We start from the raw sequence: 24021 nt of genomic DNA, 5'->3' as shown, positions 1-24021 counted from the left end.
CAGTGTGCTTGTGTTTTTCCTAAAAATAACACTTTCTTTTATTTTCTCCATGGTGGTGGATGTTCATCAAGCAGTTACTTTCGTTAAAGGTAGTATTTTTTACTTCTTGGCCGCGGCCTTCTTGCCACCCTTGGCCTTCTCGGCACGCAGACGCTCGCGACGATCCTTCTTCAGGACGCGGGGAGTGCCGTCAGCCTTGGTGCGCTTCTTCAGTGTGTTGAAGGCGATGGTCAGCAGCTTGTTGCGCTGGCGCTTGGCATAACGCAGCTTGAAGCGGTCAAAGTCGTTCAACGAGGAGCGCTGCAAAGTAGACAAATTGTCAATTAGTACTTGATTTATTCTGAATGTTTATGAAGACGCCTAGCTAGGATTGTTATCAGATAAACTAGAATTAGCTTCATATATGTGTCAGCCGGCAATTCCTATCAAGAACTTTCAATTATCATCATGTGCAGTTCAAGGAGGTAAACAACAAGGCAGAGAAGAGGTACAACATTTCGTTGAGTATTTTCTTTTCTACCTATGTAACCCTTCCTATAGCTATGAATCCTCCTCGTGCTAAGTGTACATACCTTGCAGATGTTCTGTGCCTTGACGGACCAGGGGCTGACCTTCCACTGGGCCTTCAGGTCGCTCTCCGTCCAGGCCTTGCGCACGATGCGCGTGGGCGCGGTGTAGGGGAACTTGATGCGGTACTTGGTCAGATGCAGATTGTTCAATCTGTATTCCTGACGGGGCACGCCAGTCAGAGGACCATCTACCAGAACCTGAAGAGTGAAAAGCCATTAATTAGTTTGGGTCTCTATACACATTTATGGCCATTAAGGGAGCTGTACAGCAACAAATGCGGTTTTTGCTTGCTTGCTTTCAGAGGGTTAAACTAGCTTCATTTATGTGTCAGTTGGCACTTCCTATCAAGAAGACAAATTATCATCATGTGCAAGAGCGCGTCACTTGGCAATTTGTTGCTGCTACTCCACGATGGAATGATGCACTTACTCTGTTTTGGTCAATCACGTCGACAATGGCCACCAGGCGCCCCTTCAGGGGACCGGCGGAGGCCTTGGCAATGCGACCAGTTTGTACGAATCTCTCGAAAGGCTGCAAGCAGAGAGAAGTCCATTATAAATGGCTGAAAATGTTGGATTTCGGTTGTTGCATGGCCAGCGCGTTGCTTGTGTTGGTGTCCACCACGTGAAATATTTGAAAGTTGGATATTCCATGGTTTTCCAACGTTTTTACGCTACTTTCGCTTTTCACACGTTCAACGCACTGACCCGTTTGCTTGGCCACCAAATTTAATTCATCTCGGGCCATTTAGACCGCTGAATTTTCACATTTTTCAACCGATCCGCAGAAACGTTCGTCGATTCTTACCATGACGCTAACCGGAAAGAAAGAGAAGGAAAGAACTTTTTTGACAGCTCGGTGGTAGCATGGCGTTAGTGCTGCTAAACGCAGAGTTGCATGTGGGCTAGTGTTGTTCAGCAACACATCTTTTGTGGTATTTCTCGCTATCAACTGTTACAGTCACACTAAGCCAATTCGATAGATTTCGATAGTAAAAATAAACATTTTGGAATAACATAATTACTTTCGTAAAAATTACTTTTTACGGGGTTAATTTCAAGCAGAAAGTTACATTTCCCCAACATGGTTTACATACACTTCCCCAATAATTTAACCGAAGAGGAGCAGATGCTGCAGGCCAAGTATCAGAAACTCAAGAAAAAGGTTTGAAAACTCATACCACAAATGTGATAATCATATTAAAAAGTTTTTAACCCGCAGAAAAAGGCACTGCAGGCGCACAAGGCGCCTAAGCCGGAGCCGGAGAGCTCCTTGACCTTGAAGCGACCCACGGATGCCCGAGATGCCCGCGAAGTGGCCAGAAAACTGATCAAAAGCGGCGCCATTCCCGCCATCCAGAAGCAGACCAAGCAAGATCAGACCTCCTTCAAGCGACCCAAGGGGCAGGAAAGAGCCAAGCGCTCCACCTCGGAGACCAGTGTCGCCTCCTACCAGCCCTTTTCGTCCACGCAGAACGATGTGGCCCAGGAGACTATCATTAGCGAGATCATTAAGGAGGAACCGCGCCGTCAGAATCTATACCAACACTTTGCCACCGAGCGGGATCGTGAGGAGCGCGGCATGCCCGAGAAGGTGCCCATGGACACAGCGCAGCCAGAGAAGCCACGTGCCGGCAATACCATCTTCGTGTCCGGCAACAAGGTCACCGAGGATTTCTTGAAGAAGACATTCAACGACTACGGCACCATTGTCAATGTCTCCATGGAGATCGAAAAGAGGTATGTGAGCATGGAGAGCCCATGTTGTAGCTTACATATGTAATATTTGACATTTATCTTATATTGCCTTGCAGTCGCGGCTTTGTGTCCTTCGCCAAACCCGAGTCGGCAGATCGCGCCATTGCGGAGATCCATGGCAAGAATGTGAATGGCATCAACTTGCAGGTGCAGCTGGCTAGACGCCAGCCCCAGATTGAGCCCATTAACGATGCCTCCTCGTCGGCAGTTTGGTCATCTATTGGTAAGTGCTCTGGGTTTCTCTATAACTTAAAAACGAAATCAAACCTTATGTACTCTCCAAATAGCCGCCAGCAAATCACAAAAGGGTAGCCACAAGGACCACCGCGAGATGGTTCAATACGATGAAGACTTCTTGCTCTAGAGCGCCAATACTTAGTTTCTACGTTTAGCTTTCTACTTACTTCCTTTATCACTTAGTAACAGAACACATTTTAGTTTATTTTAAATCATTTTGCTTTATTGAAAATACGCTTCTATATATTTATGTATATATGTTCACTTTCTGGCTAAGTACTCGCATTTCAAGTTATAACGTTCAAATGAATTCAATGAAAAAGAGTGTATGTTTTGTATATTAATTCCTACTTTTTGATCTAAATTAAACAACAATTTGTTCAACAATTGAATCTCTCGCTTTGCCTTACTTGGTAAAAAAGATGAGCAAACAAAATTAGTGGTCTCGCCCCCTCCTCGCAAGAAACAGAGAACGCCTACATATGTATGTACATAGCATGAGTTAAGTAAATAGTTAATACATGGTCGTTGCTTCTGTTGCTATGCTCTGCCATATAGATTTCTATATCGTTGGTAGACAATGTTGAAAAATGTTCCCTCTATATTTCTGGTTAGTACAAGTTAGATGTCGGTATGTGTGTGATGATGGGTCATTGAACTGGGATTCTGGTTTCGATTGTTTTGTGTGACTAGTAGAACGGGCACGCCCCCGCCCAACGCCGCCCCCATTGGCGCACCTCTTTCCTAAAGTAATTTCTTGTTAGTATCATTAAGGCCTTCAAGTTTCGAGTGGACACCTGGCCGCGTTTAAATTCGTTTCTTCATCCCGCCAAGATTCTTGGCCAGATTCGATGCTCCAAAATGCAATACCGCTCCAAAGGATAGCAAAACCAGGATGAGACTGCCCACAGTCCCTCACGTCTGCCTTCCATGATCGTTCCCGGGCGGATTAAAGTAGTCCCAATGATGGGTGTGTACCTGCCGCCCCGTTAACAGGAATACCAAAACTGCGAGCGTCATCACGATGAAGAAGATCACCAGAGCGGACATATTACGGGTCGCCTGTTGAGGCTCCATTGCGTCACCTCGAACATAGTGCGTCAGCTGGTTGATAATGTTAACCAGTTCCAGACTGCAGGCGGAGGCAAAATTTCGTCCTGCCTGAGCAACCGTCTTGGGCTGATCCTCGTCGTAGTCTTCATCCAATGGCTGGGTAGCACTGCGGGTGCGAGAGCGACGAGATCGCGAGCGTGGTCGCTCCACCAGCTGTTCCTCTGGTTCGGAGCCTGTTTCCGATTCGATGGGCTCCTGAACATGACGACGGCGACATTTGTGCGGTGCCTTTCGCTCGATTGATTTCAAGCCCTCCGCTTGCTCCGCCTCTGCGCTTCGCTGCAGATTGAAGAACGCTAGTGGGGCCAAGGACTGGAGGTACTCAACACTGGGATAGGCTGCCGGCGGTGGAGGTAGTGGCAACAAGCCGGCATCCGTCTGGGTCTGCTCGTCCAGATTGGATGCGGGTGGCACTTGCTCGGTGGTCTTGCTGTGACGAGGTGGCTTAACGGGCAGCTCCTTCTCGGAGGTGGCGGGTTCGCTGCTTGCCTGCCGACTAGTCTGGGTTTCAGTGGTAAGCAAAGAAGGACGCTGCTCTCGCTGCACCCGCTCCACAATGTCGTCGATAAAACCAGGCGGGAGTTCGATATTCTGCACCACCAGTTGTCCGGACTTGCACTGCAGATCGTCTGCTTTGACTTGATTGCCATGCAGTTGCGATACTTGAATCTGACCAGCCTGCAGGGCATGGACGCGCAGACGTTCCACCTCCAATTCAGCCAGGTGACTGGGGAATTGCGGTTCTGGCGCAGATTGCACCGTCTGGATGGGCGTTAGTTCGCGGCTGGACTGTTCGGCGATGGTCAGGGCTGTGGTGGCAATAGGCTCCAGGGCGGTGGTGGACTTGCGACGTGGTGGTGGAAGAGGCGGCTCCTCTGGTTCCTCCTCTTTGTCTCCAAAAGCGGGTTCGGTGGGCAAAGTGGCAACGAATTTTAGCTCAACTTCGGCCTCGGTGGGTTCGCTAGCTGTAGATTTGTGAATGGTTTCCTCAACTTTCTGTGTTTCGGGCTCAGTCGGGATGTGTTCCGTGTCAGATAAAGTGTGCTCCTCCTCGGAGAGAGGCTGTTCACCATCGGACAAGGGATGCTCATCCTCAGATGGGTGATAATCGACCTCGGAGGTGGCTTGCTCCTCTTCAGATTGGTGGTAATCGATCTCGGAAGCGGCCAATTCCTCCTCGGAGAAGGTCTGCTCTTGCTCTGATTCTTGCTCCTTCTCCTTTTGGCGGTAGTCAGATAGCTCCTTCTCCATTGCTTCCTGTAGCTCCTTCTCCAGAGCCTCCTCCAGTTCCTGCTCAGTTAGTTCCTTTTCCAGTTTTGTTTTTTCCTGCTCTTCCTCCTGTTCGGAAAACTTTTCCTCCTCATACTCGCTGTCCCTGAGAGTTCGTTCAACTTCATCATCCTCCAGTCTACTTTCGTAGTCGCTCTCCAGCTGAGCCTGCTGCAGTTGCTCTACCGCTGCGTCCAAGTCGGCCGTGCTGGCGGCGTAGTCACTCAATGCCACCTCACCGTGCTCATCCTCCACGTCGGATTTACTTTGCACCGAGCTGTCAGAGAGCAAGCCCTCACGACGCAGTTCCTCCTCCTCACGTCGCAGATCATCGTCAATCAAATCGGCAGCACTAATGGGTCTAACGATTAGTGAGGCCTGCACCGTGGCATCATCCTCACCAGCAGTTAGGCTGGGAGTGGGCACACGGCGTTCGATGATCACCGCCGATGAAGGCGTCTGCGGCCGGCTCAGCGACTTGGAACGATCTGCTTGTGATGAAGCCCGTGATCGCTCCGACATGCTGCGCTGATTGGCGTCCCGGAATCTCTGCAGACCTTTAGCCAACTGCTCGTCCTCGGAAAGAACACGAGCTCCGTCTACCTCATCCTGCTCCTGAGCTGCCTCTACGCTGCGCAACAGATCCTCTAGGGTTTTGTTGCCCGATCCATTGGAGCGTCGTGGTTCGATGATCTTCATGTCCTCAGTGATCTCGAACTCTTCGCACACAAAATCATCGGGCAGAGGATCCGTCTGGGTGGAAACCTCCACCTCGAACTCACCCTGATCATAGCTATCCGCCTGGCTGGAACTGGCCACCTGTTCACTGTCCTCGTAACTCTCGTGAGTCTGGCTTCCGGCTCTCGTGGATCGCTTCTCGCGCGGAGGACGCGGTGGCGGCGGCAGTGGTCGGAACTTCATCTTGTTGATGACTGCGCCCGACTGCAAATTGGAGCGATCCAAAGCACCCGGCTCCTCGTAGTCATCCTCCTCTTCCGGCTGCTTCGGCTTCTCCTTCTGTGACTCGTAGCTAGGGAAAAGGGTTTGAGGATCATTAGACAGAATCTTGGGTTAGGGTTGGGGTTCGCAACTGAGCAAAAGCCAAAGGCAAAAGGCAAAAAGAGCTGTGTCTGTTGTGTGGTGATCGGCTTTATTGTGTGTGTGGAGTGCGTGTCTCGGGAGGATCGGATTAGTTGCTTATAGCCTAGCCTAGTCTAAAACTTAACAACAAAGGAATATTAAATAGAAACTTAACAAAAATGCATTCGAAACAAGTTAACGGCAACCAAAAAAAATGTAACAACTCAATTGGTCAAAGCTCAAGAGGCTATACTCTTACTTCGACTTGATCATCAGCGGAATCTCATCCAGGCTGGCCGCGGATCTGCGGCGTGGCACCACCGGAGAGTCCTCAGTGGGCACATACTGCTGTGGTGGCGGTGGTCGTGCGGGTGGCGGTGATCCCCGAGAGCCTCGGATGCTGGGCAACGTGGCGAACCGCTCACCCGGCGATCGCGTAAACTTCTTTCGGCGGGCAGGTGGCGTGGGCTTCGGAAGCGGCTCCTTGCGGACCACCGCATAGCTGAAAGCGGGCAAGAAAGCAACTCCTGGCATTCTTTTCTTGGCGTATAAGGGGGCTTGTACTTACCCATCACTCTCCAGCATATCGATGACGAACTTCTCATCGCTCCTTGTCCGTGGTCCCACATCCTCGTTGTCCTCCAGCTCGGCGCGGGACTTTATGTGCCCGTCCAGAATCAGGGAGTCGGCACCACGGGAAGTGCGGTCGTCCTCGGAACGCTGTGTGCGCGCAGAGGTGGCATCCGTAAATCTGTCCGGCGTGGCTAGCGGTATGTGACGATATTCGTGTTCAGTGCGATAAACAATTACCTAAACGGAAAATATTGTGGCTTATTAATTAGATCCAGTCATTAGTTTTGAATAGTTTCATATATTGATTATGCACTGGAAAATGACTCCCTGAATTCAAATTCTACTCACATCTTCGTGTGGCTGCAAAAAGGTGTTCGATACTGATCTACCACCAAAGCCGTTAATGAAGGAGTCCGCATCCTTGTCCACGGATGCGTCGTCCCTTGTGCGTTTCTTCTGGCGCCTCGGTGCCTGCGGACGGGGCTTATTATGTAGCTCCTGCTCCATCTCCTCCTGAATCATCGCCGCTGCCTTGCCGCCAAGATCGAGGTTATTGAGTGCCTGCTCGGAATCCGTAATCGGTTGATCCCTGGCCGGCGGCCGTAGGTACTCCTCGTCGTCTTCGAAGTACTGGATACTGCTACCACCATCCTGGGGGATGTCCTGGCTACCCTCAATCGAGTATTTGCTGCGACTGCGAGCCTTGCGAAGTGGTCGTTTTGGAGTGAACTCACTGCCATTTTGTGACATGGATAGATCGTCGCCATAATCACTGCGCTGGAACTCCTGGGAGTCGAAATCGGGCTGGTAGTTTCGATGCAGGCGACGTGGCTTGGCCGGAGGCACATCGTAGTCACCATATTCCGCCGGAACCTGCTCGGCTGAGTAACCCACATGCTTTAGGGCATTGGGCATGTCGTAACCCTCGCGAATAGCTTCACTGATGTACTGTCGCAACTGTATGTTATCCTCGGAAATACCGCGCTTGCGAAGGAAGAACTCATCATCATCGATTGTCTCCATGACCACTTTCTTGCCAGAACTGGCTGTGGATTGGGCATCCTGTAGGTCGTGGAACTTGTAAAAGCCAGCCTCCGCCTCCAATTCCGCCTTTCTCAGTAGCTTGTTCTTCTGTATATCCTTCTCCGTCCAGCCTTCGGCGTCTCTGCTATCCTCCGAGCGCAGATCCGAATCTTGATGAACCATAGGGCGGCGCTTGAACTCACGGGATCTCTTACTTGATATCTCGTGAATGGCTCGGTTTTCCTCGTCGAATTCGGCAAACTGTTTGCTATCGGCCACCACGCCCAAGATGCCCATCTCCTGTTGGGGTTGTGCCTCACTGGCCGTATCTTCGGTGCCTTCCAGATCCTCCTTCATGCGTCGCTCCAGTGAGGATTCCCTGTCGAAGCTCTCCAGTTCGCTGCCATAGCGCCGGTAACGTGATCCTTCGCTATCGTTGTAGCTCACATCGGAGAACTTATCCGCCCAGCGGGAACGAACGGGTCCGGGTCCACGATCACCTTGCGGAGAGCTGGTAGAGGTCTGCGACGGTTGCGTCTCCGTGCTGGGAATCACACTAAGGCCTTCTGTTCCCAATGATGACTCAGTGGCCACCGCGACTGGTTCCTCTGCCGGCTTCTTCTTACGGAAAGCACGTGGATAGGTGCCAAAGTTGAACTCGAACTTCTTCTTGGGCGCCGGCTGCGTGGGGGATGCTGTGCCTCCAGTGCCTTCCGGGGTCTCATCCGAAACCACCTCACCCTCGTTTTCCTTGAAACTCTTGCTACGACGCAGCTTCAGAGTGGAGAACTTCTCTGGCAACTTGAACTTGGACATGTCCGGCTTGTTAAACTTGGTGAACTCGGGCCGCTTTAGCTCTTTAAGTTTGGACATATCCGGTCGCCTAATCTCAGGCATCTTGATCTTCGAGAACTCGGGAGCCTTGAAGCGTCGTCGATCCTTGGCCTTACCTTTGGGACTTCCCGAAACGGGTTTTGGTTTCGGCTTGGTTTGGAGTCGTGTGCGTAATTTTCCAGCTTGCAGACGTATGCCATCCTGCATCTTCTTGGTGCGATCTTGGGCCGAAGCCATGAAACCCTTGCGACGATTCTCCGGCTGCAACGGCAACTCCTCCAAGGCGCTCGAGTCCACTTGGCTGGTGTGGATTTCGTAGTCAGTCCGGGATTCAGTGCGTGGCGTGGTGCCGGCGGAACTGAGCGGTAAGTCGATGTCCATGGGCAGCTGCAGTTCGCTTTGGGGGCTAGGTGCTGGCGAGGATTCGTGCGCCGGCGTCACGCCCACGGGCTCGTATTCATGATCACTGGAAAATAGAAGCGGAATTTAAGATAAGTTCATGGGATTTACAAGTGGATTACTTTCGTGTGTGAGGAATGCGTAGCTCTGTGGGATCGAATTTGACAATATTATTTACAATATTTACCTCTTTAATAACTTATCTTCATTATTTTCAACCCTTTTCGTTCCCCATTCCAAAAATATAGTTTTCAAATTTGTTAACCAGGATCATAATTCTATTACCTCTGACTTAGTATATACGATTTTAATTTAGTCAATTTCGAAAATCCTAATTGCTTTGTTTTGCGTTTCTAAAAGGGGAAGTGATATTTTGCACATTGAACGTGTGGTGTAAAAGCGGTTGGTAGGTTGGTTGGTTAGAGAAGGCCTGCTGCTTGAGTGTCGTGGTCGGTGGCTCAGGATTGGGGTCCGAATAGGTGTCGATGGCTTACCGAGTGAAATAGGTCCGTTCGAGAAAGTCTCTGTGTTCTAATTGCTTTTGGTTCAGGGGCGAGTTGGACTCGAATTCCGCGAGGCGCGATTTGCGTTCGTCAAAATGGAAACTAACCGTCTTTGTCATGCGGCCCACCCCATAGAGCTGCTCCTGGGATCGGCCCAAATGGGAGTTGCGGTCGTGCGACTGGGTGCGCGGTTCCCGGAACGACGTCTTCCTCTGAACCCCAAAGCCGCGCTGCTCGGAGGGAGCACGATGTTGGAGGGGTCGGTAGACGTGACTGCCACTTCCGGATATCTGAATGGGCACCGAGATGAGTGGCCGACTGCCTCCCAACGAAATCTCCCTGCTGGCCGAGTCCCTGTGTCCGTAGCCCGGATCCGGCATCTCGATCTCGCTGGAGTAGAGGTTCCTGTTTCCAGCCATAAAGCTTTCACCGCTTATGCTCATGCTCGCACTGACACTTCCACCTCGCGGCACAGCAGACACCACCACCGGTGCAAAGGCCTCACTAATGTCCACCGATGCCCTTTCCGAAGCGGCGAAATCTTCGCGACTGCTGTACATGGTTTGAGCACTCGGTGGAGGAGCCAGTGGTTTTGTTGGCCGGGCACAGTACTGATCCATGTCGTCCACTTTGAGGGAAAACGTCTCAGTGACTCGCACTGCCAGTGGTTCTGCTTCTTTTCCCTTTACTGCCGCCGAGGAAGTGGTCACCACGGACATGGCCTGTGGCTTACTGCGTGAAAACACGGATAGCAGTTTAACGGGTGATGGCGACTTCTCGTGCCTCTGCATGCTGGGACTAGGCGTCCGGGAACGCTGTGGAGCCGGAGATGGTGACTTCTGGCGCGGCTCCTTGGCGCCAAACATCGATTTAAAACGCGAGGTATAGGAACTCTTAACTTCTGATGAGGCATCCTGTAGATTGATGGCAGTGGGAGCTGGAGTGGGGCTCACTGCCCTTTCTTGTTGGGGCAGCCATTGGGTTGGCCTTTCCGGCGAGAGTTGCCTCTCCGGCGTATGCTGACGCTTCAGATTTTGGAGGCCAGCTGATGCCACCGGTGGTTCCGCTGGAGTGGGACTGGTTGTCCGACTGGAGGGCAACTGAAGAGTGGCCATTACGGGCGGTGACTTTGGCCTCCTTGGCGAAGGTCGGGGACTTCGGCTGCGGTGCTCCGCTGCCTTCTCCTCCTCATCCCGTACCAGCTGATCAATATCCACCACTGGTATGTCGTGGATTATCTCGATTTTCGTCTGCTCCCCCACTTTTAGGGGGGTAGCGCTTAAGTCTCCACCAATGGATGGTGGTCGTCTGGTCTCTGCTTGGATGTTGTCTCTGATTTGCACAATACTGTGCTCCTGGGCAACTTGTTCCAGCTCCGCCACTGTTTTGGCCAAAGGATCAATGGGAGTGACTGTGGGCTGATAGGGAGATTGCAACTGCTGGAAATCGGATTCCACAAGGAAAGAAGGACGCACAGCATCGCCACCAAAGCGGGAAACATCGATGGGTCGATTCTGGGGAAGCGTATTGCCAGGTAACTGGTTCTCCTTGTTCACCTCACTTGGACGCATATAATCCGTTGAAAGTGGCGGCTTGGCAATCCGGAAATCCTGCTGCGACGGAGCTGGCGAAGCTTGGTGTGATGGGAATAGTGGTGGTTGGTCCATCAACCCAGGAGTAGCTGTGGCTGGTATAAGATTTAGCTGCGGTGGGTGCAGTGATCCCGGTACTATGCTCGCCTGGAAGAGGTCGGCATTGGATGCTCGACGACTAGTGCTGGCCGAGCGACGACCTCCAAGAGGTTGACTACTGGGTATGTTTATGTCCGCACAGTAAAGATCCGTCTTTGAGTTCCCGGCTGAAATGCGGCGTAGAGATGGACCACTCCGCATAGAGAGGGTATCGGGAAATCGGCCTACGCTGCCCGAGGACAAGCCACCCATGGACAGTTGTCGCCTTCTTCCAGCCACAAAGGCTCCACCTACTCCCTGATGGGGAGCAGAAAACTGATCCGGTTCCGTGGCATCCGAGATGCTGCGCACTACCAAACCTCGCGAGCGCGCAGTCTGCTCCAGCTCCGGATAGCGTTCCATGAAGCTAAGGTCCACCGAGGGTGCCACATCCGCATGACTCACCACTTCGAAACTGTGAGTGGACAGATCATCGCGCATTATATTGAGGTGGCCCGGTGGGAACTGCTCCTCGGCATGTCCACTTAGACGGGAGCCAGGACGCGAATCAACTGGATTTACACGCTCTGGTAGCAGTGAATCGCACATGAAGTACTGGCAGGCGCAGCGGACGTCCAAGGAGGCACCACTGGCGCTCTCCTGGCGCGACACAAAGTGACGCTTCTCGGCGGGCAGGGCGCCCACGGAGGCGGATCGTCGGGAGTTCAACATGGTCACCAACTATTACTTGCTCACTGTCCCCGGACGTAATTCCTCCACTGCTTCGCCTCCACCTCCTTCGTTTCTTTGCCAATTTCAGTGCTTTTGTTCGTTTTCGTTGTGTGGTCGTCGTAGTCGGTGGCTATTTTTAAGCACCACCAGAGCAGACATTGAATTTATTTTCTGCCCCGAATTCGAAATTCTTGCGGGGTCTCAAGAATTTTTGCTCTGTGGTGTTGCAAATTGCAATCGTTTGAATTAGTTATTCAACTACAAGGGGTTAATAATCGTTTATCGATACCGGGCTTTGGAATCACTCAATTGCTGTCCCTGTCGCTCGCATTTAAGATGTTGGTTTGGGTCCCGTTATGTATGCGTGATTGTTTATGCGTGCGCGAGCGCGTCTACATCGTTGCGATTTTCGGCCAGGACTGAGGAATGGGAGAGCTTTTCGCCATTTGCGCGACACAAATTTTTCAACCGAATTTCTTGTTCGAAAGATGAAAATGTTGTTCTTTAAAATTAGCAAAAACACACATAGTCGCGACACGGATTAGGCGCGTCATTGTGTGAGTGTGGTCACAAAGCAACTTGACTGATCATAATTGCGATCGTGGTGAGCTTTGCACAGAGTGTGGTGGGTTGGGACGTGGTGGGGCAGAGGATAATCGGAAGATAAATAAGGAGAAGTAACAATTAGTCGCTCGGCCTGCACTTTATCGTTCTATTTTTGGGGGCCTTTTGGTCTGCCTGCCGGAAATCTTCTTGTCATTCGTCGACCTTTAGCGCGCTAAATATATAGTCTACAATTTGCCGTTTAATCTTCGCCAGTCACGCGTCGTTAGTTCCTGGCCTATCCATGTAATTATATGTTGAATTTCGACCTCGAGGAGCGGACGTGACGAGATTTTTGGGAGTAATTTTTTAATGATCAAGGAGTCAATGAATGAATCCACCCTGTTCCTTTACCACCTCAAATCCGCTTGAGTCCATCCAAACACTTCAGTATTATTAATACGTATGTATGTATATGCATGTTTTTCACATTTATTTAACCAACACCGATGGAAACGTGAAAGGGACGCACACATTGTAGTAAGGAAAGTGCAGTAGGGTAAGTACAGTAATTACCGATTATAAGGAAATCAAAAGATAAGGAAAGATAGGAAAGCTATTTGAAAGCTATTTCCTCTAAATTTCCTACTCAGTTATTCTGGTATGTTCAAAAGATTATTTAAACCTTCTTCTTTTAAGCTGAAGAAGGCAAATTAAGTATGCTTCGTAAATATTTTCTAGTGTGAGTGCTTTGACCATGTCAAAGTGCACTAGAGATACTATATTTAAAAGAAATCCTTTCCCAACTGCCTTCTTAACCGATAGTCACTGTAACACCCTGCCCAAGTCTTACCTTAGGTCTAAATCATTTCAGGCCACCTTTGGCTTGAGCCCGCTACCAAAACTTATTGGTGGCGCCGGCGCTGCAGCAGCAGCAGAGCGTCCAGGATGCGGATCGCTTCACCCGGATGCGCCACGTGCTGGGATTGTGTTGGATGGTGTTGGTGGGTGCACCGGGGGTGTCTGTGTCGGTAGTGTAGTGGTAGTCTTGGTATCGCGGTGCACGGGCACGGTGGTGCTTGGTGAGCCGGCGGCGCCTTCTGCCTCCGCCCGCCGCTCCACCTCCAGCTCCCGGCAACAGGGTTAGTAACAATTTCATGAGCAAGTCAAATAGGTTAGAGCCTCTGCAAGATTGTTAGAGCAACAGCAGCCGGTTTGGGTTTGTGCTGAGTGTTAGTGTCAAGCCGGGAAGTGGTGTTTTTTCTTTGGGTGGTACTTTATTGGAGTCCTCCTCACACTTACCTCTCGTTTTTCCATTTGGCGGCATTTGTGGCCGCCTCCAGGACATCCTCAGGCAGCTCGACATCCTCACGATGCGGTTCCGCTTCGTCTTCGACGTGAGAAAAGGTCACCTTCTTGTCCGAGGGCGCTGGGGAGGCTTCCTTCTTGAGGGATGGACGCAGATCTGGACTGATGTCCATGGGTTCATCACTCTCCTCGGTAACGGGCGAAAGTTGCGCCAGGCGGGCGCGATCCTCATCCGAGGAGGTAGAGTCTATGGACGAGATGGGGGCAAATAGCGCACCGGGCTTGCCGGCGGTCACCTGCTCCTCCTCGCTGCTGCCCATGCGATCCAGAGGCACAGCCTTGGCCGCCTCGATCTCATCGATGGCGAGATTGTCCTGACGCGTCAGAGATTTCTTAAGAGATTCTAGCTCCAGGATTGGCTGATTTACAAGCTCTTGTGATCCAGCCTGGCCAATCTCTTCGTATACATGTTCTCGCCGAATGCGAGGTGTTTTCTTGGGCGGGTCCTCCTCTGCTTCCGATTCCTTTTCGTCCTTATTATCCAGCTTTTCCTCTGCAGGCTCGGTTACTTCCACTGTGGGAGCCTCTATCTCAGTCTTGACCACAGGCAGCTCGATGATCTCATCGGGTTCAGGCACTCTTCCACTGCCACTGGGCTGATCTTCCAGTAGCTCCTCTTTGGTCCGCTTGCGGCATGGCGATTCATCGTACTCCACCAGTTCCAGGATTTCGTCGGAGTCCTGCTTCTCGATGAAATGAGGGATCTCACCGCGATCCGACTTCGGTGAGGCTTTTAGCTTCATGATCTTCTGCTGCTCGCCGAGAACGATTTTGTCGTCCTTCTTCAAAGTGATCCTCTTGATGTTCAGCCGCTTTTTCTGGCGTTCGGCCAGGCTCTTCAGTTTCTTCATGATGTCGAATCCCTGCTTGGGTTTGCTGGACTTCGGAGGCTTATCGGCGTTGGGAATCAGGGATCCCGGCGGCGGGGCTAGTTCGTGAACGCTGCTCTGTCGACTGGGATTAGCGGAGTTACCGGGCAGTGACTGGGCGTCCTCGTGAGTGCGTCCGCTGCGCCTGTGCCGGATAAGGTCACGAATGTGGGCCAGGCGATTCGTCTTACGTGGTCGGGCGTGACCTCCAACCGCTAGCACGGAGTCGGAAACGCAGGAGATGCACTCACTCAGAGCGTCTTCGTTGTGCTGATCACGTTCCGACTCGGTCTCTGAATCGGATGATTCTTCGCTGCTGTCGTCGGTGGTGGTGGCTACCGCCTCGTCCTCGGAAAGGTCCTGAATGTAGCGTTCGGTCTCCTTCACCAACACCTGCTCGTCGTAGCGTACCTTTTTCAGGGATTTGGGAGACTCGGACTTGAAGCGCAGTTCCTGGGACTTTCGCAGGAGCAGCACAATTTCCGGCTGCTCGTCGGGTCCCAGTGGGCGTTTGTACAAATGTGTCCAGGGATAGCCGCCCTGTGGAGAAGCAAAAATTAGTTATAACTGGGACCATGAAATCTTAGCATTTGTCTATTTCAATTAAACGAAATCATTTATTGCCACTTTCATAAATTCAAATATTGTATAGCTTCGTAGGGGATTTTTCTGTTCAAAAATGAAAAGCGCCAAAAGTTTCGAAACCTCAAAAATAAATTTACTTGTACCATATTTCTAAAATTATTTTGCATGAGTAATGCTCTTTTATGAAACGTAGAAAAGAACACAAAAATTGTATTCAGGAAATCATAAATTGTTCTTCGGGGTCTTGAATTTACAAGTGGATCGTTTTCGCATCACGAACCGCATTGGATAACTTATTCTTTCATTAAAAAAAAAAAAATTAATCAATAATTTGACTCACCCGTTCCTTGGCTCTTTTGAGGTCCTCCCAGCGATATGTTTGCAGTGGCACTGGTGGCTTCTCCTGGCTGCTGTGCAGGAGGTACTTCTTCAGCGATTGGTAGTACTCCCTTTTGCAGTCCGCCGATAGTTTTTGAGCATCCGTCTCCTCGGATCCACTGCCTGCCTGCAGGCGATTCTGCTCGATCTGGGGCAATGAGTCGATGAACTCCTTACGTTCCTGCTCCTCAGCCTCAGTTTTTGGAGTGGGTACCTCCACGAGCTTCAGTTCACTGGGAGCAGCGACAAATGGCTTGGGCTTCTTCTCCTCCTCTTCCGCCGGCAGTTCCAAGACAATCTCCGCCTGGGGCTTGTTCTTTAGGATGCCGGTCAGCTCATTCAACTGAACTTCAACCTGTTGGGTGAGTGCGGTGATCTCGTCGCGATCTCGCTGGACCTGATCCTCGTGCACGCGCTGCGCCTCGTCTACATCCCGGCTGAGTGCCTGGATCAGCTCCTCTTCGATCTCATCCACCAGCTGCTCGGCAGTGCGACGTACTTCCTCCGACGGAGTGGCCGTCTCGTCAACCTCGGCGATTTGATGAGCCGGCGGTGAGATTTCCACAGGCTGTTTGGTCCTGACACCAGCTGGTTCTACCTCGATGACTGGGTCCGTGTCATTGGTGCCCGCCTTGGATGAACCCTGCTGCAGTTCTTGCTCGATCGGAGTTAGTTCCCTGATCCCAACGCCACTGGCCTCGTCGGCAATGCTCTCGATGAGATGAGACTCGAAGTCTAGGAGATGGGAGCCACCCGGAGTGGTGGGCACTTGGTGTGGCTGTGCTGGTGCTGATGCCTCGCTGTTGTTGTTATCGAGGGCTAACTTTAAGGCGGCTGCTTTGGACTGCTTATCCTCTAGCTGCGAATCGCTGGCGATGCCGTTGATCAGTAGTATGGTCGGCTGCTCAGTGGGGCCAGTTCCAGCGCCAGGTAGCGACACTACATAAAAAATATGGGTGGAGGTAACAGGTGGAAAGGTGAGTATATGAGGTGTTTACACTTTGCCAGCAACAGGTGCTAAAAATAAGCGCAATCGGCGGACACTAGACAAGACACAATTACATAAGTCGCAAATCGAGAAATGTGGCAGACAACACACAACATCGCGATGTGGTGGACATATAAACATTCTCATGAATACGCTCTATTTCGATTTCGAAAGCTGCAATTACGAAATACGAATATAATATAGATGCATCCTTTACCACAATTGATCAACTAATTTGAGTTCGATTCCAGGCGGATTTCCTTTCGTTTTTCGTTGAATTATTCGTTTTCGGTTGCCTTTTGATTTTCGAAAATTAAAATCAATCGAATGGTTGGGTTTTCTTTACAAATATCTCGGATATCAGCGCAATTCGCGGGCACACGAGCCGTGCATTCAAATTGTCCGGGGCAAACTGATTTTTCGCACAGCAAAGCCCAACGAGAAAAATACAAGGAAAATTGTCGAGAGTCCAATTTTCCTCGGCGTTACGCTCAATTGTTTTGCTTTCAAAATACTTATACTTATGTTTAGCAAATCTGTTTTTTTTTTTCACTATTCCTCGCTCGCCTTCTCTCGCGATTTTTCTGGCTTTTCCTTTAGTTTTTGTTTGGTTTGGCTTGGTACGAGAAAAATAGTTGCGCACACACAACCAGTCGTAAACAATTTGCAGTTTTTACACACATATTATCGTTAATTTAGCACACCGCGGATAAACAAGAGCACCTAGAGAAACCAAAACCAAAAACTAGACCCGCAAAAACCAAAAGTAAATTTCGTTTTACATTCATGCGCCCAGTAATACTCGATGTGTTTTTACATTCAACAACAATTATTGTTTGCTTTTAGTTGCTATATAGACACACATGTATCTATATGTGTTTCATATTGGTAAATATGCGATGGGGTCTAACGTAATCACATCAAAAATTACAAGCCCACGAAACTTAATTGTTTGTACAAAACTGAAATTCGCCTTCCGTTTGGCTTTTGGATGATTGGGGAACTTTATCGATATGGTGGGGTTATACAAGAAAATTTCATTCATTATAATGCAATTTGCCATATCATGACAAATCGCTTTAATCATTTCCCATATGCGGTAAGTGAGCTAAGAATCTTGGCTCACAAAGTTGTTTTCCTTTCGTGTGTGACATCATGTCAAAAATAATGCCAATCTGGCAAATGTTTAAGTGGGTAATTATAGGAAAGTGATGCCCTTTGCATACTAAGCTATAGGATTTAAGATCAAATAGATATATATATGTTTATTACACGATGAAAACTATTAACTTTAAGGGAAATATACCTTTATTATAAAATAAAATTGATGATGTTTGTGCTCGCTGTTACCAAAGTGTTTGCCTATTAAAATCAGAAGTGATATCTCACTTCGAAGTTTCCCAACCCGAAACAACTTCTTGAATAACAATGCCCTACTATTCCGTTTGATCTTTACGTATTCAATCATCTGTACTCATTCACCCTGGAGCCCATTGCATATTTGTTCATCTGTTTCTGTAAACAACCACGTGTGGATGGATTTACCATAACAATTCGAGCGTAACTGCCTTGGCTCGTCTTGCTTTACATGGAGATCCCCTGTTCGCAGTTGAGTGAGTTCGATGCGTTGGTTTTCCTCAAAATCAACTTTTCATACACAAATGAACATGGACAACTGCCTCCGGGAGCATTCGCCTTCTGCTGCTCCCCCACTGCCATTCCACTGGGGGAGTCAATCTGTATCCGAATCCGAATCACGGACAAGTTCATGAACACTGTCGCCGCTGAACTTTACACATGAATTCGTGAACAGACAGATAAAGAGAGCTGGGAAATTCGAAGCGGTGTGAGTCGGAGTAGAACCCGCTGTGCTTATGCGGCGTATACGTAATATACACGAACTCTAAAAATAGTCGAACCTAGGAACCATTACACTATTGTCAATTTATGGCCGAACCCTGAACCTTCAGTACCGTCGAATTGCGTAACATGCAAATCAATTAAGTGCTCGCCGGCTGGGCGGACTCACTCACCATAATTGCCAGCGACACTGAGGAAAACATAAACCATAGTCGTAGGAACTTTCAGTTATTAACGTTGGTTGCTCATATTACAAATTGTATTAAATTAAGTAAGAAACAAAAAATAATAATTTGGAAAAAAACCGAAAAGAAATGAGTATTATTCGTGTACGCCGCCTGAGTCTCACATGTTCGACGTCTAATCGCGTTTTGAATACTAGCAAGTAAAAAAAGCGAAGCTGACAACAAAACTAGCTAAAAGTTGTGGCAGCGCCGCCGGCAGCGAACTTGTCGCTGACGTTGAAGCTTTGACGTTGCTCTCGAATCGCAAAACGTGAAATGCTGATTGAAATGCGCGAGAAGAGGCCGGGGTACACCGCCTCCTCTGCCGCCGACTGGTCCTCCCCCTTCTCCTACTCCTCCTCCACCTCGAAGGGATCCACCAGCGTGTTGCACTTTCGCCACTGGTTGCATGCGAGTGTGGCGACGTCAAACGCCCAAGGTCGCCTTCGCAACCGGGCGCTCTCCACTATATTTAGAATCATTTAAGCGTAACGCACTCAAGGGCCAACGAGCCAAGTTATTAATGAGTGGTTTCTTAGTGGTATCAGCCAGAGCACTTAGCCAATCAATTCCTAAGCTTGGACCGTTCAAACGAAAAGGAATAACTAGGATCTTTCTATTAAAAAACTTAGAAAAGTTTTCCTACTCTTAATTTCTTGTGCATTCTTTGTTATACAATTAAAAATTTTAAAAATATCAAAAGATAGTATTTTATTTTTACTAAATATTAGATAATTCCAATCAAATGATGTATCCGCTCATGTTGTTCGGTTGAAAGCAATATTTTGTTGCCAGCGCTGAGTGAATGCTAATGAATGAGCGAAAATGTTGAGAAACTGGCACACGGTGCGTATGCGTTATGCGGATTCAGGTCGCCGTCCCGGCTAAATATTTTGTGTTTTTTGGTTTTTTTTTTTGTTTTTGCCCGGCCAATTTCTGCTTGTTGTGAAAATAAATTCAGAAATTCTGGTGACACAATTGCAAATTGCGAGTTCATTGGACGGCCTAATTATTCCAAGCGAACGCAAATCGACGTAACTAATTGATTTCCACTTCCAGTTGGCCCCCAGCAAATCCCATTTTCCATAATTTCATTGCACTTTAATGGCCGGGCCAACGGCCCACGCAGATGCTTTCGGCTTCTGACCTTGACTGGTCAGATATTGAATTATTTATGTACACATAAATATAGTTCAGGGAGAACACTGGCATTAAGTATATATGTACATACATTTTGGCTTTCCTTCATATTGTCGATTAGTTCCAAACTGAAATAAAAATAAACCGACGGCGAGCGACAACAAAAAACGAAGACGACGACGTCAACGAAAGCGACGGAGCAGAAATCCAATCAAGAAATCAAACAGGCACAGAATATAACGTATACGTATAGGTGGCCCACATGAGACAGAGAGACAGTTCGAATGGTTTGAGGAAATCACGGCACAAACCGAGCACTTAACTTAGTGGCAAAAGTTAAGGAACTTATGCCACAACACAAACACGAGCACCACTCATAAATAATGAAAGTACGGACAAGAATGAGTGGTGGCCACAAAAAAGAGTGAGTACAATTCCGATGAGCCTCGCACAACCGATGAAAATGAGATGCAGACTATCCCGAGACAATGTAAACAATGGTGGTACACACAATCCGGGCAACATGTTGCCAGAGAAAATCTCTTGAACTCTTTATTTTGTGAATGAAAATGGTTGGGACAGCACAAGACGAGGATATATATATATACATATATATATATCTTATGGGAAAGGGTGGAAAATCTTTTACCAATCACTGGTGCCATGCAGGTCAGGAAGCGGGTCAGTGCTGTGCCCGTGCTGGGAATTGCCCTATTTGCTTGGGGACTTTTGGCCGAAGGGTCTGCAATTAGGTTAAAGTTGGTTTTAATACTGGTTATTAGTCTTCCGTTGGTCATGTGATGGTATGTGGTCTTGTTGCTAATTGGAAATCAATCAAACCACCATTAGGCGGCCACTTCGTTTTCCGCAAACTCCTCCAAACGATCAAAGATCAGTTTCTCTGCCAATTACCGGCAATTTTCACCTATTCTGAGTCATCGGTTCCATTCGCCATGCTAATCAATGGGCGAAATGTTCTGTGGCTTATGGTTATGAGATTTTTTTACGGCCATTTTGAGTTGAACATTTTAGCACATTTGACTTAATAGCATTTCACTACTCGTTTCTCTGTTGCATGATTTATCAATAAATTATACCAAAGTAGCTGCAATATCAAATTGAAGGGTAGGAGCTTATTGATTTATGATTTCAATACAATAATCATACGCTGCCTGCTAAGAATAGCAGTTGACTTCATAGTTGACTGATGTCTAGAGCCATAATGAAATATTAATGCACGAAAACTTATGGAGCTTAACATGAAAACTTGGTACTTCAATTCAGAGAAAATTTAATTTAATATCCAATAATTTACTATATATTACAATATATCTAAATAAGGGGTAGTTTCCCAAGACACTTAAAGTGCAAAGATCATGGCGTCATAAATAAAACACCAGCTTACGTAACAAATGCTTTAGTTATCAACAAGGTTGTTAAATAGATAAAGGCGGCACAGCAGTTTTTATTTTCTTTTGTCAAACCCTCGATAAGATAGCGTAGCCATATGTTTAGAGCCCCATCATCATATGACCAATGTGACGCTCTGGGAACGGTCTACGTGCTCTGGTCCCAGTGTGCAGGGATCTTGAACTTGGCCTATTTGTTGCTTTAATAGCCATCAAACTAAATATGCCCGTCAAGTGGCAATCAGAGCAGCGCAGACTGCATTCTCCAGAGATAAGAACTCTTTTGTTAGGCCGTCTGGAAACGGAAAGTCAAACGGGTACTGTTCGCTTTTATTGTTTGGCAATAAGCTTAAAATTTATTGCGCCTTTTTTCACTTTCGTCAGCCAGAATAGCGGAAAACTGCCCATAGATCACGTTCATTCTCTGGCTAAATTCAATCATGATCGATGCAACGGCTAGCGGTATTCTACAAAAAAAACCCGGAGATGAGGTGGTTGGGGTGGCGTAAAAAACCGGTTTTTTCATTCACATGGCCAGATCCACGCCCATTGTGCTCAGCCAGACAGAAGATGCCGCTAACACGGACCCACTTGATGGAACTCGGTTTTCAGTTTGTCTAGTCTGTCTATCTGCTAACTGAATGCCAGGCAGTTCACAAGATGCCGAAATCCATAAGCAAACTTGTGGGAAAACCTAGATTTTTCCAATGCAGAACTTTATATGCTCTTGCGAAGGTCTAGATTTCTGACTAATGAAAACAATGTGGTGGCTATTGAAATAGAAAATTCTTTTCAAGGATTTACAAGCCCAATTTTAGTTAATGGAAATAAATCTTAGCTACAACAAAATATTATTATTAAAACGTTTCAAAATATTGTGTTTTATATGTTTTTTTTTGTTTTTTTGTCTAGTGTTTTAGATTGCTAGAAAAAATAGATCATAGACCATCTAAGTGGTGAACCCAACGTTCTGCATGTCAAGTTGATCCAGCTCTAGTGCTTTAGTACTACCCCAATGGCCAGACAATTGTGTGATATTAGTGGCCATTGCATTTGATTGCCGATTTCCGTTGGAATGGGTCTGGGGTCTGGGTGTGGGAACTTTCGGAGTCGGCCCGTGCATACGAGGGCATAATTGTGGAACCGCCTCTCCGCTGCGGCGCCAAAACAGAGAACTTGTCATAGTTTTTGGCCGCCGTTCAACTTGGCAGGCAATCATAAGTAATGTTCTTGCTACCCAGCACATGTGTACATGTGTACCATGTAGTTCTCGGAGCCCCACAGCATTCAACTTGTTCTATATTCGTCAACGACTCATTACAGGCGATGCGACACAGCGCCCACGCGGCGTATGCGTAATGCGCGGCTAATTTGTGGGGCAGATGCGAATGTGGGTTGCAAGTTGACCCCAGATGTACCTTCTTGGCTGGCCCTACCTTCGTCCCAGGGATGATGCTGGTGTGGCTGCTGCTCCTGCTGTTGGTTAGATGGCAGCTCGGACTCAGCTGGCCGAGATTTGCGTCCTTTTTTCGAGCGTTTCGACTCCATTTTTGCGGCTGCGGCTGCTGGCTAAGATTTACTTTTTGGCTACAAGACACGCGCGTAAATAGAATATTATATATTTTTATGCCGTATATCGGGCTGTGTGTGCGTTTTTTATGTGCTCGTGGTTTATCTTATTCAGTGACGCACACACAAGTGACATTTGGCAAACACACACAAAATCCCGCACTCTGTCGCGTTTTTTCGAACTTTGCGTATTTTTTGTCGCTTCGATTACTTGGCGCGTCCGCAGCGAAACGCGTATATATGTGTATATATATCTTTTTGGCTTGAATATATATTTTAGATTTAAAAATTTCCCAAGTTATTTATAATGCGGTGATTTAATTTAACACACACTCGGCCACTTTTCATATTCCTTACTTGCCAAAAAATCACGAGAAATGGCGACAGCACTTGCTTTTCACCCCTCAGTACGATATATTCCAAAAAAATTTAATTATGAAATTAAATTGTATGGGCATTACGTGACAACGCGAAGTTTGGATTCGTGGCTCATGGAGGGGGTTGGGGTAAAAGCTCTAACTTTAACGATTATTACGGATAATGATAAGTTTTCCTCCCAACTGCCGCCGTTAAACTGATGAACTGCTGGACAAGTGAACCGCTGGCCGGTTGCCTCGTTAACTACTGGTCGGTTTGGTATTATCTATATATGTATATATATACAACCGCGAACTGAGAACCGAGAAGTTGGGTGTTGGGTGAAAAGTGAATGAAAATCGCGCACGGAGTCCGCTGGTCCGTCCATGCGTCGTCGTTTTTGTGGTTTTTTGTCGATGATCTGTCGTCGATCGTGGATCGTGGATCGTTTGCCGTGCCGTACCGCGCGCGACTAATGCCGACTAAACCTGCGGCGACTTCGAGATCCGAAAGCTTTTCAGTTGGTTTCACTTTTGGACCGTTGTTGTTGTTTTTTTTTATTTTTTGTCACTGGTAGTGGTCACACGCCGCGCGCGTTTGTTCCGCGTTCTCTGGCGGAAAATATACATCTATTCACGGAGCCGCTCTCCGGCGATCCGCTCAGCTTTTCCGGAATTCATCAATCGAAATGCACTTGCTTATCACACACTATTTCGCTTAAGCGAGATATTTTTAGAGATATAGCCTCGGCCATATCGAGTTGGTTGATTGCCAGCCAGATTGGTAATGGAAAATGGATGGGGTTTGCTATTTACTTGAAAATCATTTCGTCAAGGGAGTTTTTAATATCATCATTTCGCTTGGGAGGAAAAACTGCTAACAGCGTATCAAAATCAAATTCATGGAATGTGACTAAAGATGTTCATGCTGTAATTGAAAATTCTTCGTTTTCCAGATCATGTATACTGTCA

At 48.1% G+C, this 24021-nt stretch overlaps 3 protein-coding genes across 13 annotated transcripts; 1 reads left to right on the top strand and 2 right to left on the bottom strand.

The window, feature by feature from the left end:
* Positions 1–8: 8 nt before the first annotated feature.
* Positions 9–1513, bottom strand: LOC6737308 (60S ribosomal protein L14). The gene is made up of 4 exons (XM_016171128.3): positions 1378–1513; positions 1000–1101; positions 573–767; positions 9–300 (listed from the first exon to the last, which is right to left on the bottom strand). The coding sequence occupies exons 1-4, from the start codon at positions 1378–1380 to the stop codon at positions 100–102; spliced, it is 501 nt and encodes a 166-aa protein (XP_016031028.3). The 5' UTR covers positions 1381–1513; the 3' UTR covers positions 9–99.
* Positions 1508–2956, top strand: LOC6737307 (negative elongation factor E). The gene is made up of 4 exons (XM_002084111.4): positions 1508–1734; positions 1792–2309; positions 2384–2550; positions 2615–2956. Exons 1-4 carry the CDS (start codon positions 1654–1656, stop codon positions 2689–2691), a joined length of 843 nt encoding a protein of 280 aa, XP_002084147.2. The 5' UTR covers positions 1508–1653; the 3' UTR covers positions 2692–2956.
* Positions 2766–23608, bottom strand: LOC6737305 (trichohyalin). Of its 11 annotated transcripts, none has more exons than XM_016171123.3 (9): positions 23051–23579; positions 22561–22711; positions 20365–20457; positions 15466–16442; positions 13606–15080; positions 6948–8922; positions 6595–6836; positions 6286–6528; positions 2766–5976 (listed from the first exon to the last, which is right to left on the bottom strand). In XM_016171123.3, exons 2-9 carry the CDS (start codon positions 22670–22672, stop codon positions 3480–3482), a joined length of 7614 nt encoding a protein of 2537 aa, XP_016031023.1. In that variant the 5' UTR covers positions 22673–22711; positions 23051–23579; the 3' UTR covers positions 2766–3479. The 11 variants fall into 11 exon arrangements, with proteins under 11 accessions (XP_016031023.1, XP_044778862.1, XP_016031018.1 ...); XM_044922927.1 differs by having other exon boundaries at positions 23229–23579; XM_016171118.3 differs by having other exon boundaries at positions 22561–23579.
* Positions 23609–24021: the final 413 nt, after the last annotated feature.

This window comes from Drosophila simulans, chromosome 3L (assembly GCF_016746395.2).
Source record: "Drosophila simulans strain w501 chromosome 3L, Prin_Dsim_3.1, whole genome shotgun sequence".
Taxonomy (NCBI): Eukaryota; Metazoa; Arthropoda; class Insecta; order Diptera; family Drosophilidae; genus Drosophila; species Drosophila simulans.
The sequence above is the reverse complement of the archived record's forward strand: the minus strand, read 5'-3'. Positions and strand labels throughout refer to the sequence as shown.